The sequence below is a fragment of the Manis pentadactyla genome, chromosome 6, assembly GCF_030020395.1.
Source record: "Manis pentadactyla isolate mManPen7 chromosome 6, mManPen7.hap1, whole genome shotgun sequence".
NCBI lineage: Eukaryota > Metazoa > Chordata > Mammalia > Pholidota > Manidae > Manis > Manis pentadactyla.
The window spans coordinates 139,911,621-139,929,713 of NC_080024.1; the positions used below are offsets into that span (position 1 = coordinate 139,911,621).

The 18,093-nt window shown below is 36.4% G+C and overlaps 1 protein-coding gene across 1 annotated transcript; it reads left to right on the forward strand.

Moving 5' to 3' along the window:
- The first annotated feature begins 434 nt into the window (after nucleotides 1–434).
- Nucleotides 435–16,540, forward strand: LOC118928926 (mucin-2-like). The gene is made up of 5 exons (XM_057504340.1): nucleotides 435–643; nucleotides 1,688–1,819; nucleotides 8,560–8,744; nucleotides 9,746–9,764; nucleotides 11,648–16,540. The coding sequence occupies exons 2-5, from the start codon at nucleotides 1,763–1,765 to the stop codon at nucleotides 14,606–14,608; spliced, it is 3,222 nt and encodes a 1,073-aa protein (XP_057360323.1). The 5' UTR covers nucleotides 435–643; nucleotides 1,688–1,762; the 3' UTR covers nucleotides 14,609–16,540.
- Nucleotides 16,541–18,093: the final 1,553 nt, after the last annotated feature.

Sequence of the window (18,093 nt, forward strand, 5' to 3'; positions counted from 1 at the left end):
GTCAATATATATTTTATTGTACTCCAGAAGGACAGGAATCTTGACTCTTTTATTCACCGTTGAACACTCAGCACCTTGAGTAATGTGTGGCTATAGTAGAGACTCAATAGTGCTTGTTGAATGAATAATTTAAAAACCCATTTTTTTAACTCAAGAAAAGGGAGGTTTCTTCATAAGTATAATTTCTCTCTTAAAGATATTAAGACACTCCATGACCACCCTTGAAATTGTTGTTTAATGTAATATTTCTCAAATATTCTTTGAAAAAGGATTACTTGGCATTTGGCTAAAAGCAGACTCTCTGATCCTACCCATTGAAGTCTGGTTTAGTAAGTCTCAGATGGCTTCAGGTATATAACAGGCATCCCATCTAGAATCCTTTGCAACTCCAAGTCTTTGAAATCATTGTTTCACTTTGTTTTCAAAAGGACACTTGCTTGACTTTCTACTAGACTATCCATCTTTCTACAACTTCATTATTAATGAGCCAGTTATGGAGAGGGACTAGACTGAGAGGATCCTGGCCGTGTTCTGCCACACAGCTGGTTTTATCATGTCTCCTCTGTGGACACCGAGTTTCTTCAACTTTAAAATGACAGGGCTGAACTACAAGACCTCAGACCTCTGGCAGCTGTATTACCAGGTAATTCTTGTCTTTGAAAACTGATAGTATCTGATCAGATAAAAAGAGTCACATGAGGTGTTTTCAACAAAAAAAGCCTAATTACTTTGTCTTTGTTACTTCACTTGTAAGAAGTTATCTATGGATCAATTAGTAGTGAAGAGAGATTTGTAGACTTCAGGTGATTCACAAACCACTTTTTGCACCAGTTTTATTTGGGACTCCCTGGATACGTGTGTTGGGAGCTACTTGATAACTTTTCATTTGAAGTTAAAAATTATTTAATTCTTGCCAATTGTCTCTCAGATCCTGCCAAAGATATTTCTACAGATAATAAAAAAGTCCTTCGCTTTTGAATATAATTTGTAGTCAGAAGAGCCCTGCTTGATGAAGTGTCCTGTTACTAACTATAAACAGAATCAGAAGTAATCTGGGCAACTATGCCAAATGGATCCCAGAGAAACAGAAGAGAAAGGGACCCTGGTGAATGTATTCACAGAGATTAGTTCACCAGATCAACTACCTATGTAGGATTGGGGCTTAAGGAAGTATAAACCAAGTTAGATTACTTTTTTCCAGAAGCGGAGAAAGAATAGTTTGAAAAAGTTTTAGAGCTGGGCAGGAACCCAAGAAAGTCAAGACTTGATGAGTCTTGATCCACCGATCATGACTGCCTAAAAGTTGTTGCCAATAAGAGGGAAAAGATGTTCATGTCTGGTCAGTACAAAGAAGCAACAGCAATATTCACTTATTTCAGATTTCTGTCCTGGGCTATTCCTGAAGTCAGGAGAAAGCGTTCTATGAAATGACATGATAGGAGAGTTAAAGAATTGTATGATTGTAGTTTCTTTCTACTAGGCGTGCTGCCGGGTACAAGAGTATTGAGAGTGTAATCACAGTGGTGGGATTGATTTCCTTATATTCTTACATAACTGCTTAACATCCCACTTCTTCCTTTAAGGTGGATCCCCTGTAAAGAATAATTATTTATCATTTAGTCTAATCCACATTGACACCAATGTCTCATCGTAGATTTAGTCTTAATCAACTCAATTATTTCTCAAGGTTGCAGGTATAAAGGGCAATGAACAGGATGAAAAATGTTTCTAGAGTTAAGCTTGTGATATTGACATCTCAAGAATGGACAGAAAACATGGGAAATACATAGTGAATATTGAACACTCTGGAAAACAGTTGGTGAGTATTGATGCTGTCACTGTGGTATCCGATAGCTCAGAGTCTTGTTTTTGTTATTTATACAACTCCACTTTTTTTATTACAACATGGTTCTTCCTCAAAAGGAATTAATAATCAAAGTTTTACATGGAAGTGAATTTTTAGCTACTCTGTTACTACTTATTAGAAAACTTGTATGTTTTTCTGTATATCATTACACACATAATTGAGAAATTTATTTTCATTCTCCTTAATCTAAGATATTAGCAATTTTGTGGGTAACAATTTAATAACCTGTTCAAATAATTTTCTGCAGTTATCATAATTCCAGCAGAAGCTAATACATCTGTATTTGATTGCATTAATAGTTTTTTTAAATGTGATTCATAGATTTTTCTGTTAACTGCCTAGATTTTTAATGTCATGTAGATTTGTCAGAATTCAATGATTTCTACATATCTGAAAATATGAAGATAATCTTGTAAATGAAGTGTAGGCCTAGGAAATAAATTATATAGCAAATCCTTAAGATTGGTCTTTGTATAACTACTGATGAATTTCTTTTTAGGTAAAGAATTGTATTCAGGTGAAATATTAGAGTTCAGTGTATGTAATATTATTTGACTATTACTGATGTTTTTAGAAAAACAATTTAGTACTATGTATTTTATGATTGCCGTTTATGTAACTGCACGTCTGATTAGAGCTCTTCGTATTGGAAACAGGAATAGAAATGTGCTGAATGAAATCAGGGTAAGTTTGAATGGACAATTACATTTTGTGAGGAAAATATTTTTTTCCTGTGCACTAATAGGGAGGTTATAAGACAGATAAATTGTTCTCTTGAATCTAGATCAGTAACCCCTTCTCCTAAGGATGTTTGTCCTGGTCCTTCTAGCTTAGCAACTCTTGTCACTGTGTCAAAATACTCAGGTCACAAGATCCCTTTAGTAAGGAATAAGTCATCTTGAAGATTTTCTTAAACAGTACTGAGAGTTTTCAAGTAAAATGCATGTATCTTGATCACTGACTTAATGTTTCATTTAAGATGTGAATATTTGGACATAATGGTAGAGACATGTTTTTTCCCATTGAGGTTTATTTTTACCAATGGATTAAAATAGCTGTTGAAAGTCACATAATAAAGGAAAATGTAGGAGTTTGTTTTTTCCTTCTTAAGAAACATGAAATGAAAAATTAATCTCTTTTAAGTTCAGAGCAGAAAATTTAAAATTTTATTACAGAAACCTAGATAATGCATATGAGATTATATAATGGAGACTATTGGCTTCTACAAGATACAATTAACTCTAGTTCATAGCCCCGCAGCTGCTCAGAATTTTAACTTTAGACTCTACTTTTATTAAGAGACAGAGGAAACTGAGACAGTGAGAATGATATTAACCCCAAAGCTCCAGTATCTAGGCTTCTACACTCTTGTGTTGACACCCATTATCTTACTTCTAAATATTTTGAATTCTGGCAAGTTGATCTGGCCAGTGAATTTCTATGTAATTATGAAAGTTCAAATAATGTCCCTGCTCACCAGCCACAAGCAAACTGAAAAGTTGAAGGATAGCAACAGTAATAATATACAGAAATACAAAGCTTTTATAAATCTTTGGTTTTCTCAAAGCTATCTATTTAAAAACAGATGGAAATTTGTTTAAGTGCTTGTGTGTATCAAATCTTCTCTTATTCAGTATCACTGCATAACTATTCTCTATTTGTTTGGCATGACATTGTACCTTTAGAAAAATAGACTTCAAAAAAAACTAATTTTTTATGTACAACTGTATTTCTTCTTAACTATATTTAAATGTAATTATACTCCCTTTTATTCTAAATTATTGTCACTCAATGCCCAATGTCTGTACACATATTTAGTTTGATTGTTTTAATAGAATTTAGAGATTAATTGAACTAGCAATGTCAATAGCCTTTTAAATAACTATTTAGAATTGAGTCTTTAATCATTATAATCAAGAGAGATTATACTTAAGTAAAATTCTTATTGTCCTATTAGGAAAAAATTCTAGATAACCCTGCTATTATTTTTCAGCTGTAGCAAATTTACTTGTAACAGTTTTCACTTCCATGAATATATAAAACAGGTTACTCTTCTTGTTTTTCTTAAAACTGTGTCTGGGGTTATTTTTCTTTTAACTTCAAGGAAAATCTAACCTCCAAAACTTTTTTTATTTGAACCCACCCTTTTAATTAATTTACTTTTTAAAATTCAAAATGTATTTAAAAGATTTAAAGAATAGCATAATAGACATGCATGTACTGAATACCAAGTTTAAGAAATAAACCATTACAGTTATAGTTGAAATTTTTATTTATTTTTTAATTGTATACATTTGACATACAACATTGTGTAAATTTAAGGTCTGTCCATGCCCTACTAACTAAAATTCCCCTTATCAGTGCAATGTGTTACTTTGATGTATTTATATATTGTAATATGATTTCTGTTGTAGCAACATTTATCACATCACATAATTATATATAGTTAAGTACTGTTGTCTATAATCATGCTGTACATTAGATCAATATGGCTTTTTTACTGCTTGTTGCAAGTTTGTGAATTCTTTTGTTTATATCCTCCCAACACCATTTCCTTTCTTCTTTGTGCTACCCACCTAAAAAAAGACTATGTTGAATATGGTTGTACCCATTTTCCAGCTTCTAATCATTATCACATATATCTTTGCCTATTTTGTTAAATTCAGACAAGTCTGTTGTACCTTACCAATGAAGATCACAATCTCTAAGAGTTAAAAAAAACAAAAAGAAACTAGAACATGCATGTGGAGAGCTTTCTAAATGACTTGCTTTCCATACTTTCACGGACTGCCTAGTTCCCTTGAAAAGAGGATGGCATCAGTAATTAGAATGGAACCCATTCTGGTAGGGGAACTTGTGGACAAATGGGTATTGTACTTACTAGCTTTACAAATTCTGGGCACTATAACCTGAATAATGTAACTTTGTTACTGCTTTGAAAAATTTTATTTTTAATAATACTTTTAGACTTATAGAAAGTTGCAACCACAGTACAGCCCCCAGTTTTCCCTATTATTGTATTAATACAGTACATTTGATACAACTAACAAACCAATATTGATATATTATTATTAACTAAAGTCTGTACTTTAATCAAACTTTCTTAGTTTTTACTTAATGACCCTTTTCTGTCCAGAATCCCATCCCAGATAACATTACATTTAGTCATGACTCCTTAGCCTTCTCTTGGCTGTGACAGTTTCTCAGACTTTACTTGTTTTTGATGACTTTGATAATTTTGAGGAGTACTGATCAGATATTTTGTAGAATTTCCCTCAACTTGGATTTGTTTGATTCTTTTTTTCATGATTACACTGAGCTTGTGGGTTTTTGGGGGGAAGACCACAGAGGCAAAGTGCCATTCTCATCACATATCAACAGTACCTATTATCAACTTGACTTACCATTGCTGAGGTTGAATTTGATTACCTGGCTGAGATAGTATTTGGCATGTTTCTTCACTTTAAAGTTGCTCTTTCCCCTACCCCACAACCCCCCTTTCCATACTATAGTCTTTGGAAGTCACTGTTCAATCCCAACTTAAAGAGTGGGGAGTTATATTCTTTGAGGATATAGCATTTATATCAGTCATCTGGAAATTTGCATAGGAGATTTGTCTTTTCTCTCTCATTTATTTATTTATTCAATTATTTATTTATATGAGTATGGATTCATGGATATTTATTTCATTCTTTGGGTTATAATCCAATACTTACTTAATTTTTTTTGCTCAAATTATTGATACTTTGGCCGTTGAGAGCTCTTTCAGTTGGCTCCTCTGTCCCTTTGACATAGTGACATACCCCCATAATTGTGGTGTTGTTTCAGTGGAACATGGGGGATTTCCTTACTCTTAGGTACTATAAGATGCCCTAGACTCATTTTGTATTTTTCCTGCTCCAGCCCTAGAATTGGCCATTTTTCCAGGATCCCTGGTTCCTTTAATTGGAAAATGGTATCAGAAACCAAGATGAAGTTCTTGTTGCTACTAGTATACTGTTCCTTCCAGGTCTCTCAGTTGTCAAAGGATGGACATATATATGTGTATATTAACCACCATGTATATACATACCTATGAGTTTTGCTATATGTAGCCCTCTGTATTTATATTAAGCTAAACAGTAGTTCATACTGATAAATCCAGCTTTAGTCCTATACCACATGGATTATTCTAACCTCCTCCCCTTGCTTCTCTGCAAACTTCCATTCCAACAGTGAAATCTGACTGCTACCATCTGCCAATCATTTACAGCCTCTTTTTTGAAGTATGTATTAAGTTTTCTTTTACCTTTTAAAATGGGGTTGTCTGGATTTTGCTTATGATTGGAAATAGTTCTTTATCTATATATTGGATATGAGTTCATGTTTGTTAGACTTACTGCGTCTCCTTTCTTCCAACCAGTGGCTTGCTTTTTCATTTTTTTATAGGCATGTTTTGGTGAATTTTGTCAGTCTTTTCTTTTATGATTATGCTTTCAGTATTCTGCTTAACAAATCTTTGCCTATTCTAAGAACATGAAGATACTGTCCTATGTTTTTACCTGGAAACTTGATTGTCTACTCATACATTTAGGTCTATGATCCATTTAGAATTTATTTTTATGTATGGTGGGAAATAGGATCAAAAATTTTTTTATATGGAAGTTTTTTCTGCACAGATAATTGTTAAGATCCTGTCTCTACTGATTTGAGGCCTTTTTTGTAAATCAGGAGACTTTATATTTGTGGGTCTGTTTCAGGACTCTAATCTGTTCCATTGTTCTGTTTATCTATTCCTGTACCACTACTACGCTGTCTTGACATTCTAATTTTATATATAGTAAATCTTAAAATTTGGTAGTACTTCATCATTACTCTTCAAGTTATCTCCAAGTTATATTTTTAGAATCAGCTTGTTGATTTCTGTAAAACTACTTCTGCAGTTTTGATTGGGAGATTATAGAGTCTATATATTAATTTGTGAGAATTAACATCTTACTACCCAAGTTTTTCCATTTTTTGAGCATGGCTTATTTCTCCATTTATTTTGACCCTCTATAACTTTATAACAGTGATCTTAGATTTTAATGTAGAGATTGAGTACATTTATTTTGAGATTTATTTCTGGATGTTTTTTGTGTTGTTTTGAATGGCATATGAAGTTCAATTTCAAATGTTTTCTTACTATTATATACAAATCCAGTTGAGTTTTATATATTTACCTTGTAACCAGTGACCTCATTACTTCATTTATTCATTATAATATTTTGTTTGTAGATTCTTTTGGATTTCCTGTGAATACAATGATGTCATTATTCTCTTTTTTCAAATTTTAAAACTTTCATTTTGTTTTCTTAATGCACTGGCTAAGACCTCCAATTTATAATGTTGAAAGGAAGTGGTAAAAGGGAAGATCTTGTGTTATTCCCAAATTCAGGGGGAAAGCATGAAGTGTTTCACCATTAATTATAAGGTTAGCATTAGGTTTTATGGAGCTATGCTTTATTAATTTATGATATCCCTTCTGTTATTAGTTTGCTATGAAATTTTATCATAAATGATTTTGAATTTTGCCAAACTCTTTCTGCATTTTTTGACATATGTACATTTGTTGACTTTTACTCCCTTTTCTCCTTTGTTCCTGTTAATGTGGTGAATTTTATTAACTGTTTTGAATGTTAAAAACTTGTATTCCTGAGGTAGACCTTACTCGGTCATAATTTTTTAATCTTTTTATATATTTTTGGATTTAACTTACTGTTAGATTATTTAGAATGTTTATATCTATATTCTTGAGAGACTGACCTTCAGAGGTCTTAAGGTCAATTTTTAAACTCTCTATGCCAGGCATCATCAAAATCTGACAAATATCCTAGAGGGGGAGCCAGTTGCCTTTCTTCTAGCAGAATTTTATATTTATCATTCACTATGGTACTGGTGGAGACTACTCTGCCTCCAGCCTCCAGAGCTATCCCAGAACATTACAAAAGCCTTGTGCTGAGGTTTCATTATTTTCTAATGTCATACCAGCCTCACATGAGCATAAAAAGTTTTGCTGACTTCTTTGGTAGTCAGAACCTCAGTTCATACTCAGAATCAATAGATGCCCCTAGAAAAGAAAATAGCTTATGATTGTTAGATCACTTTGGAAAAGTTTTTTCCTTTTTAAAATTTAAATAATCAAAGTTTCATTTATTTCAAAGTTTCTCTATTACTGATTGATTGATTGTATGGCAGAAGTAGCCTATTGCAATTTACTGTGCCCAGAATCTCACATCACTCTTTAGATCTTGATTTTCTCATTTTATATATAATCCAAAAGGTGTTTTTGATATGTCTTAAGGTCTCCAGAATTTTCACTGTGGGATTTAAAAAAAAAAAAAGATTTCCTTACACCAGTGTGCAACATACTGATATTTAAGAAATGCATTAATATGATGAGGATGAAAGATAATGCCTATACCTGGATTTTAACATCAATTTATGTAAAATAATTAAACATAACTTATGATGATCAAACTAGATTTCCTATTTTGAGAAGAAATATCATGAATTTATTCATTTATTCCTTCATTCAGGTTTCAGATGAATTTATTTGATCAAAAATGTCATAATATGTCATAATCTGATATATGTTTGTCAGAATTATATTACTTTAGGCATCAAATACGGTAGCCTCTTACTTTCTTTTTCCCATTCTCTTCTATATACAGCCATTCTTGAATCCAGGAAACCAAGAAGCTCACAGTTCAGCATGTCAGTTTCAGACATCAACTAATTTAACTGGTGATGTTAGTACCAATTTAACTGGTGTCTGCACTAACACAGGGACCCTTGAACACTCAGACTTTCCAAACAGAGAATTTCAACATTGCCAGGTAATATTTGGGGCAATACTGTTTCTCTGAGTTATGATGTAATCCATGTGGAAGTGCTCTTGAACTAGTATTTTGGAGGAAAAACATTCAACTGGTAAACATTAACATTGTTCTTTTGAAAAATATGCAGCATTTTTTGAATGTGTCAAGTTACTAAGAGGCAATGCAAAAGAGGTAGTTCTTATGGGGCTTTTCACTTAAGGAGCTAATGATCTTGATGGAAAGAAAAACATGTAAAGTGTTTAGAAAAAATAAAAAGGGTCAAAGAAAATGAAGCAGTTTTGGCTTATTTTGTTTGGAGAACTGAGTAGATGATGGCAGCAAATTATTTGGCAGTGAACGACAATGTAACTAACTCTGGCTCAGTGGAAGATGAGGTTATGTGTGAAGGCCCTGGGGCCCTAGTCTGTGCATGAGCTGCTTCACTGTCCTTCCCTTCCTGCCTCTGAGCCTGATTGTGAGCCTTCATTAGCCTCCTGGTTCTGACCTCATGTGTTTTCAACCTTGACTTGGAGACATTTAGTACCACCTTGGTTTGGTGCCTAGAATCAGATTTCCTCTATTACTGACCTGTTGTTATTTTCTTTTCTTCACCTTAAGGTCTGATCTCTGAGTCTTCCCCACAAGGCGAAAACTTGATTTGGACTGATTGATGATGCTTGGAAGTTTGGTTCAATGCTTTTAGCTCTAAACTACACCCCTCCCCTGGTTAATTCTGCTATAGCGACAGTTTGGAGAGATGCTGACAAAAGAGAATAAACTCTTTATGTCAGAATGCTTTTGATAGATAGGAATTATTTAGAGAATATGTTTCTGATAAGTTCAAACAAATAAGACCAATCAGAGAGCTGAAAGTTATTTTAAGTGCCTTACTTAGCCACAGGTGGAAAACAATGTGGTCTAGCAAGTTATAATGTTTGTAAGGATTCACACAGCCAGTTAGTGGCAGTAATAGCACTGGAGCACAGGTCTGAGGTGAGGTTAAGATGAGTTTCTATTATTTTTGCTCCTCTTTTTAAAGATTCAAATGGAAAATGAGGGTAATTGCTTCTCATATCTGAGATGTGAGTGTGGTCCTTCCTTCCCTTCCTTTTCGACTTTCTTTCAAAGGCCCTAATAACATGGGGCAGGAGATGTTATTTGGCTTTGGGCTCTTAGAGTTGGTGCTCTGAATTCCCACAGCCTTGGTGCTCAATGCCCTAGCACTGCTCGGTTGCCTAGTGGATGCTGCTCTCACCCAGACTAGGGTTTATTGTTCACATTTTAGGACATTTAAGAGCTATTCTGCATGCCCCAAAGACATCTGTGTTTATTTGCCTTAGTGATTTGCTTTCAGTCATAAGGGATAATATTAAGCTAGTTAGTGAAATCAATTTTTTGAATGTTTTAAGTTTTTTCTTAATTGTAGTATAGTTAATATACAATATCATCTTGGTTTCAAGTATACAACACAGTGATTCAACAGTTAAACACATTATTAAAAAAAACAGTTAAACACATAATTAAATCCTTAACCCCCACTAGTACAGTTATTATCTGTCAACGTAGAAAGATGTTGTGGAACCATTTATTGTATTCTTGCTGCCCTACTTGGGACCAACTTACATTATGATTGAGATTTTTGTGCCTCTTTATCCCCCTTAACCTCCCACCCATCCACCTCAACTCCTCCCCCATAGTAATCACCAGTCACTTCTCAGTGTCTTTGAGTCTATTAATGCTAGGAAAACATTACCCACACTGTTTCTAATTTATTTACAGCTACCCTGTGAAATAGGTGATATTATCCATGTGAGAGAATCAAGGCTTTGCAAGATAATGCAAATTTCCAAATGTCATCATCCATTTAGTAAAAGGTAGAGTTAGTATTTAAACCTAAATCTGTTAGATTCTGATGCCTATGCTCTTAATTACTAAAATGCATTGTCTTCCATAAAAATCTAATTATGCAAGACATTTTTTATTCTTATTTTCTTAACAATACTTGGAGGTAGATATTAGTATCCCTACTTTTGATATAAGGCTGTAAGGGAGGTTGAGAATTAGACAAGTTAAGAAATTTGCTCAGAATATTAATGGTATGGGATTAAATTCAAGACTTGCTGAGCTCAAAACTTAAATATTTTACATTATGCAATGATTCCTCTACAATAACAAATTATATATATTTCTGTGTATGCATAAATGTCTATATATGTGTACACACACATATATACATATAGGCATGGTACTTTGGGGAGTTTGCAAAGTAATTTTACTTTTTAAAAGTTTTAATCCTTATTCTAATCTTATCAGATAGATTTTTATGGATGAAAGAATAAGATCAAAGAGGTAAGTATCTTACCCAATGAAAATAGCTGGTGATAGCAGAAGCTAGATTTCAACAAATATTTTCAGACTCCACATTTCATGCTGCTGAACACTAATCTGTGTGAAAAGTTTGCTAGAAAATTTGATAAGCCATTAATTAATGCAGTTACAATGGAAGACTCCAAAGCAGCCAAATTTCTGATAGGCCAGAAGGGTAGGAAAATTTAATCAGATGATCTTTTAGGTCCCTCCAATTCACTGTATACAACAATCATCCACACATATATATGGATACTCCTTTTGACAGTGGGAGGAATAAGGAGTTATTAAAAAGATACTTATTATTATTTTTTAGTTTGAAATAAAGACAAATTAAAAGAAAGTATGAAAGGTCAGTAGAAATTGCTTTGTTCCCATATTAAAGACAATACAAGGACCAAGTCTTTCCTAAATGAAAACTTAAATTTAAGTCAATATATATTATAATATGCTATTAGGTACTTTTTATGTTTATAAATTCTTTCCATAAAGTAATCTAAATATAAAAAGGATTATCAATGGCATTAATTTTCTTGAAACCTATTTTAAGTACTTTTAGTTATATCCTTTACAGGTGACACGAAATTTCTTCAGTGACTGGTCTCTGTGGAAAATCTTCCTGGCTTGTCTCTTAGCCTGTGTGATAACAACAGCAATTGGAGTACTCATAGTGTGTCTGGTGTATAATGGGAAAAATAGTAATGCTTCCATTGTTATTCAACTTCCCCAAAACCATGGGACAACCTCACCTACAACTGGAACAACCTCATCTACTAGTTCTGAAGCTATAGTTCCTACTACTTTAACATCATCTACTTCAGTTGAACCTACGACCACCACAGTAACCACCACTTCAAGTATATTGACTACCCCTACAACTACTAGTACTGCCACTGAGGCTACCACCACAGCAGCCACAACTATCACCTCTACTGAAACTACAACCACCACAGCAGCCACCCCTTCAACTACGCTAACCACCAGAACTGCCATCACTACCACTGAGGTTACAACCACAGAGGCCACCACTACAACTGAACCAGTTACAACTGCCAGCACTACTACAGCTTCCACTGAACCCATAACTACAGCAGCCACTGAACCAATTACCACAACAACTGCCAGCACTACCACTGAGGCTACCACCACAGAGGCCACCACTACAGCTTCCACTGAATCTACAACCACAGTAGCCACCACAAGTGCCAGCATGACCCCTGAGGCTACAACCACAGAGGCCACCACCAAAGCTTCCACTGAATCCACAACCACAGCAGCCACCACTACAACTGAATCAATGACCACAACTTCCAGCACAACTACTGCAGCTACCACCACAGAGGCCACCACCACAGCTTCCACTGAACCCACAACCACAGCACCCACCACTACAACTGAAGTGACTACCACAACTGCCAGCACGACCACTGAGGCTACCACCACAGAGGCCTCAACCACAGCTTCCACTGAATCTACAACCACAGCAGCCACCACCACAACTGAACCAACGACCACAACTGCCAGCACAACCACTGAGGCCACCACCACAGCTTCCACTGAACCTACAACCACAGCAGCCACCACTACAACAGAAGCGACTACCACAACAACTGCCAGTACCACCACTGAGGCTACAACCACAGCAGCCACCACAACGGCCAGCACAACCACTGAGGCTACAACCACAGAGGCCACCACCACAGCTTCCAGTGAACCCACAACTACGGCATCCACCACTACAACGGAACCGACTACCACAACTGCCAGCACCACAACTGAGGCTACAACCACAGGAGCCAGCACCACAGCTTCCACCGAACCCACAACCACAGCACCCACCACTACAACAGAAGCGACTACCACAACAACTGCCAGTACCACCACTGAGACTACAACAACAGAGGCCACCACCACAGCTTCCACTGAACCCACAACCACAGCACCCACCACTACAACAGAAACGACTACCACAACAACTGCCAGCACAACCACTGAGGCTACCACCACAGAGGCTACAACCACAGCAGCCACCACAGCTGCCAGCACAACCACTGAGGCTACAACCACAGAGGCCACCACCACAGCTTCCACTGAACCCACAACCACAGCACCCACCACTACAACAGAAGCGACTACCACAACAACTGCCAGCACAACCACTGAGGCTACCACCACAGAGGCTACAACCACAGCAGCCACCACAACGGCCAGCACAACCACTGAGGCTACAACCACAGAGGCCACCACCACAGCTTCCACTGAACCCACAACCACAGCAGCCACCACTACAACAGAAGCAACTACCACAACAACTGCCAGCACAACCACTGAGGCTACAACCACAGAGGCCACCACCACAGTTTCCACTGAACCCACAACCACAGCACCCACCACTACAACTGAACTGACTACCACAACAGCTGCCAGCACAACCACTGAGACTACCACCACAGAGGCCACCACCACAGCTTCCACTGAACCCACAACCACAGCACCCACCACTACAACAGAAGCGACTACCACAACAACTGCCAGCACAACCACTGAGGCTACCACCACAGAGGCTACAACCACAGCAGCCACCACAGCTGCCAGCACAACCACTGAGGCTACAACCACAGAGGCCACCACCACAGTTTCCACTGAACCCACAACCACAGCACCCACCACTACAACTGAACTGACTACCACAACAACTGCCAGCACAACCACTGAGGCCACCACCACAGCTTCCACTGAACCCACAACCACAGCACCCACCACTACAACGGAACTGACTACCACAACTACCAGTACCACTACTGAGGCTACAACCACAGAGGCCACCACCACAGCTTCCACTGAACCTACAACCACAGCACCCACCACTACAACTGAATTGACTACCACAACCACTGCCAGCACAAGCACTGAGGCTACCACCACAGAGGCCTCAACCACAGCCTCCACTGAACCCACAACCACAGCAGCAACTACCACAACTGAACCAACTACCACAACTGCCAGCACGACCACTGAGGCTACCACCACAGAGGCCTCAACCACAGCCTCCACTGAACCCACAACCACAGCAACCACCACTACAACGGAACCGACTACCACAACTACCAGTACCACTACTGAACCTACAACCACAGCACCCACCACTACAACTGAATTGACTACCACAACCACTGCCAGCACGAGCACTGAGGCTACCACCACAGAAGCCTCAACCACAGCCTCCACTGAACCCACAACCACAGCAGCCACCACTACAACTGAACCGACTACCACAACTACCAGTACTACCACTGAGGCTACAACCACAGAGGCTGCCACGACAACTTCCAGTGAAACCACAACCACAGAGGCCACCACTACAACTCAACCGACTACCACAACAACTGGCAGCACTACCACTGAGGCTACAACCACAGCTTCCACTGAACCCAGAACTACAGCAGCCACAACTACAACTGAACTGACTACCACAACTGCCAGCACCACCACTGCAACTGCAACCACAGGAGCCACCACTGCAGCTTCTACATAACCTACAAGCATCATTGCTGCTACTATTTCAGCTGAACTGAGTACCACAACAACTGGCACTACTACCACTTGGGCTGTAATTGGAATGGCCATCATTACCTTTCATACTGAACCTACAATGACCACAAACAGCCACTTCTTCAACCAAACTGACTGCCACAACTGCCAGTGCTACCACTGAGGTTATAACCATAGTGTTCACCACTGCCACCTCTGAATCTACAACCACAGCAGTAGCAGCCACTTCAGCTGAACTGATTACCACAACAGCTGCCAGTACCACCATTGAGGCTATAACCACAGCCATTACTACCACCTCTACTGAATATGCAAACACAACTGCACCCACCACTTCTAGTGAAGCCTCCCACAATGACTGCCACTAAGTAGTACCAGTAAAGCTACAACCCTAATAGTTGCCACTACCACTTCTACAAATCAACAACCATCATAATAGTCACCCCTTCATCTGAACCAGCAGCGTAACAGTGACCAATACTTTTAATCTGAATCTACCACATAAACTGCAGTCACTGTCCTTTCAATTGAGTGCATTACCACAAGTACAATTATCATTTCAACTGTACCCACAGCCATTTTTTTCAAGTTCATATTAACTGAGTCTACAATTGCCATAAATTTTACTTAATATACTATTATGAGATTACAGCAGCAGTTCAAGTCTTTCTTATCCACAGTGGTAATTCTTTTACTACAGTTTGAAGCTACATCTACATAGTCATCCAACAACTTCAACTCACATTGATTCATTCCCATTTCAAATGAACCTACAATTTTCATTGGTTTAACCAAATCTCCAGATACTGCTCTCTGCTCTACAACTGAATTTATATGGCCTACAATAGTCACCTCCACCTCAGGGATTAAGTCTAGTCTGTTTTCTTACAAAACTAAAGTGTCATCTTCAACCCCCACTGCCACCACCTCAAGTAAAGATAAAATCAACACAGATGCTACGAACTCCACTGACTTTCGAATCACAGCACCATAATGACGTCAGCTGAATTTATAGTCTCCATAACCAACATTACCTGTTAATAGAAAATGCGGCAACTTCTGTGTACTATTACAATACCGTTAGCAATACCACTGCCCCTTCAAATGAATCCATAGCCACATTAATAACATTACATCAATGAAACATGCTTTTACCATAACTTCTACTGAAATTTCATAATAGGGACCACCACATCAAGTGATCCTACAGTAATACTACCATTTCCATGCATCATTATTTCCTCACCATTTCTACTGTACATGCTAGTGTAACAGACAGAACTTCACTAAACCCTTTGATGCCCTATCACCTGAATCTATAAACACTGTAACTTCTACTGACATGTTATTCAAAGAACCAAATGCTGCCTCTATTTATAGTAAATCCATTAAGTCATACTATCACTACCCTTGACAGAAATGGCAAATTCATAATCACCTCTTCCATTGCAAATGTAGTTACGGGATGCCTGCAAATTAAATCCTACCATTCCCTGTCATCACTCTCAGACCACAACCAGAGCTACTATTAGGGCCATAGGTGATTCCATGGCCAGTAACTGCCAACTTATAACTAAACAACTACCTAAATAACCACTTTTAAAGCAAGATTTACTTAACCAGTTCAAGTATCATCACAATGACAAGGAATTTCACCCCATAACAATATTTAGGTTTAACATTACCATTTATTAGGCCTCACTATTTAATGTGGAGAGTCTTTATTTTGTGGTGTTTTAAATAATACAATTTTCATACAAAGTAAATCCAGTGTATATATATATATTGGTGTTGGAAAGCTGTTAATGATGAAATAAAAAGTTATCAAATGTGAATGCAGCCTTCTATTATTCCGAAGTTTTAGTCTTTAATACAGAAATTCCATATATAATAGGAAAAGAATATTCTGTATTGTAAGGGCATGTTAAATATATTTATTACCATATTTTCTTTTTATATTATGTAAAATTATTTTCACTTAATTTGTCTTTTAAATGATTTTGATATTTAATATTTTTAAATGTTATCAATATTTTCAGTAAAAAGTTTGTTTTCTCCTATTTTTTTCAGTAATCTTATAAAAGTACTCAGTACTTTGAGTAAACATTTACTTGTACCTGTTATACGCTGAAATATAGGAGAAAATACAGATAGTAATAAACTTACAAGTTTGGATTCTGTTATTTAGAGTTCTTGGTAAGTGACAAATATAAATCAATGTGTGACCCATACTTGCTTTCCACTGAGTTCTACTGAATCAAAATCAAGAATGGGCCAGAAATCTTTATTTTTCAAAATGTGTACAGATAAGACTGATAACCACTAGTTGGGGTAGTGAACACAGAAGGGCATTGTAACTTCTTATGTCTTTTGGTTGCTGTTGTTGAGAATAACAGAAATCAGTAAATATTCTTTTAAGCATTAACAAAAGTCAGTGTCTTTTGTTGTTGGTAATTTTACCTATAAACAAAGGATGGCTGTGTAGTGTACAGACATATACACACATGATTGCAAGTGGGCATGAAAATGCTTTCCTTACATAAAAGGAAAAATCTATTTTTCAAGTAATTTAAAACAAATATTTTTAAAGCCATTATGCTAATTATAAATAATTTTTAACTGTCTGTCAAGTCAGTACTGCAGAGGTAATTTCCCACCATTTTGCTAACCTACTTACTGCATATATGCAATTAAAATAAAACTTTATTAAAGCCATTTAATTCTATTTCTTTCCTTTCTCCATTATTTTTTCAATTAGTAATTCTTCATATTATTTATTAAATATATAACTGAGTGGACTTTTCTCTCTCAAAGAAAGATGTAACTTACTATTTTCTGGTTATACATCTCTGCTTTTCATCAGGATGAGAAATGTTCTGGAGTAGATCCATTGTGTAAACAATCACAAATTTGCTTTGTGAAAGATGGAAGATACTCCCAGCTTAACACACTGTAGGTGCTCAATGTATGTTTGTTTAATAAACACATAAATTCATCACAGCAACAGTATATTAAGTAAGCTTCCTGAAGCCAGAACCTGGCCTTTATGTTAAACAAGTGTGTGTACCTGATAACTATTAGATAATATTTGTTCAGTAAATGAGAATAGCAACAATTATAAAAATGTATTACTAAATGAAGATTTTAGCATTGGAATTAAACTGTTAAGTCATCTTTTTTTAATGTTAAGCTATTCTAATTTGTAGTATTTTTATAAAGGAATTAGCTTAATACTGGGGGAAAAACTTCCAGAAAAAATGTGTGACAATACTTATATAAAGAAAAAACATGAAATATTATTTTATATTATTTAGGAATATATGCAAATATATAAAAATATAAAGAATTAGGATAGTGGTTACTTCTGTTATGAAGAAAGGTATAAGGCTTGATCTGGAGGAGTCCATAGTCTGCATATGTAATGATTTATCTCTTAGGATGGGTGATGGGCATATGGATGTTTAATGT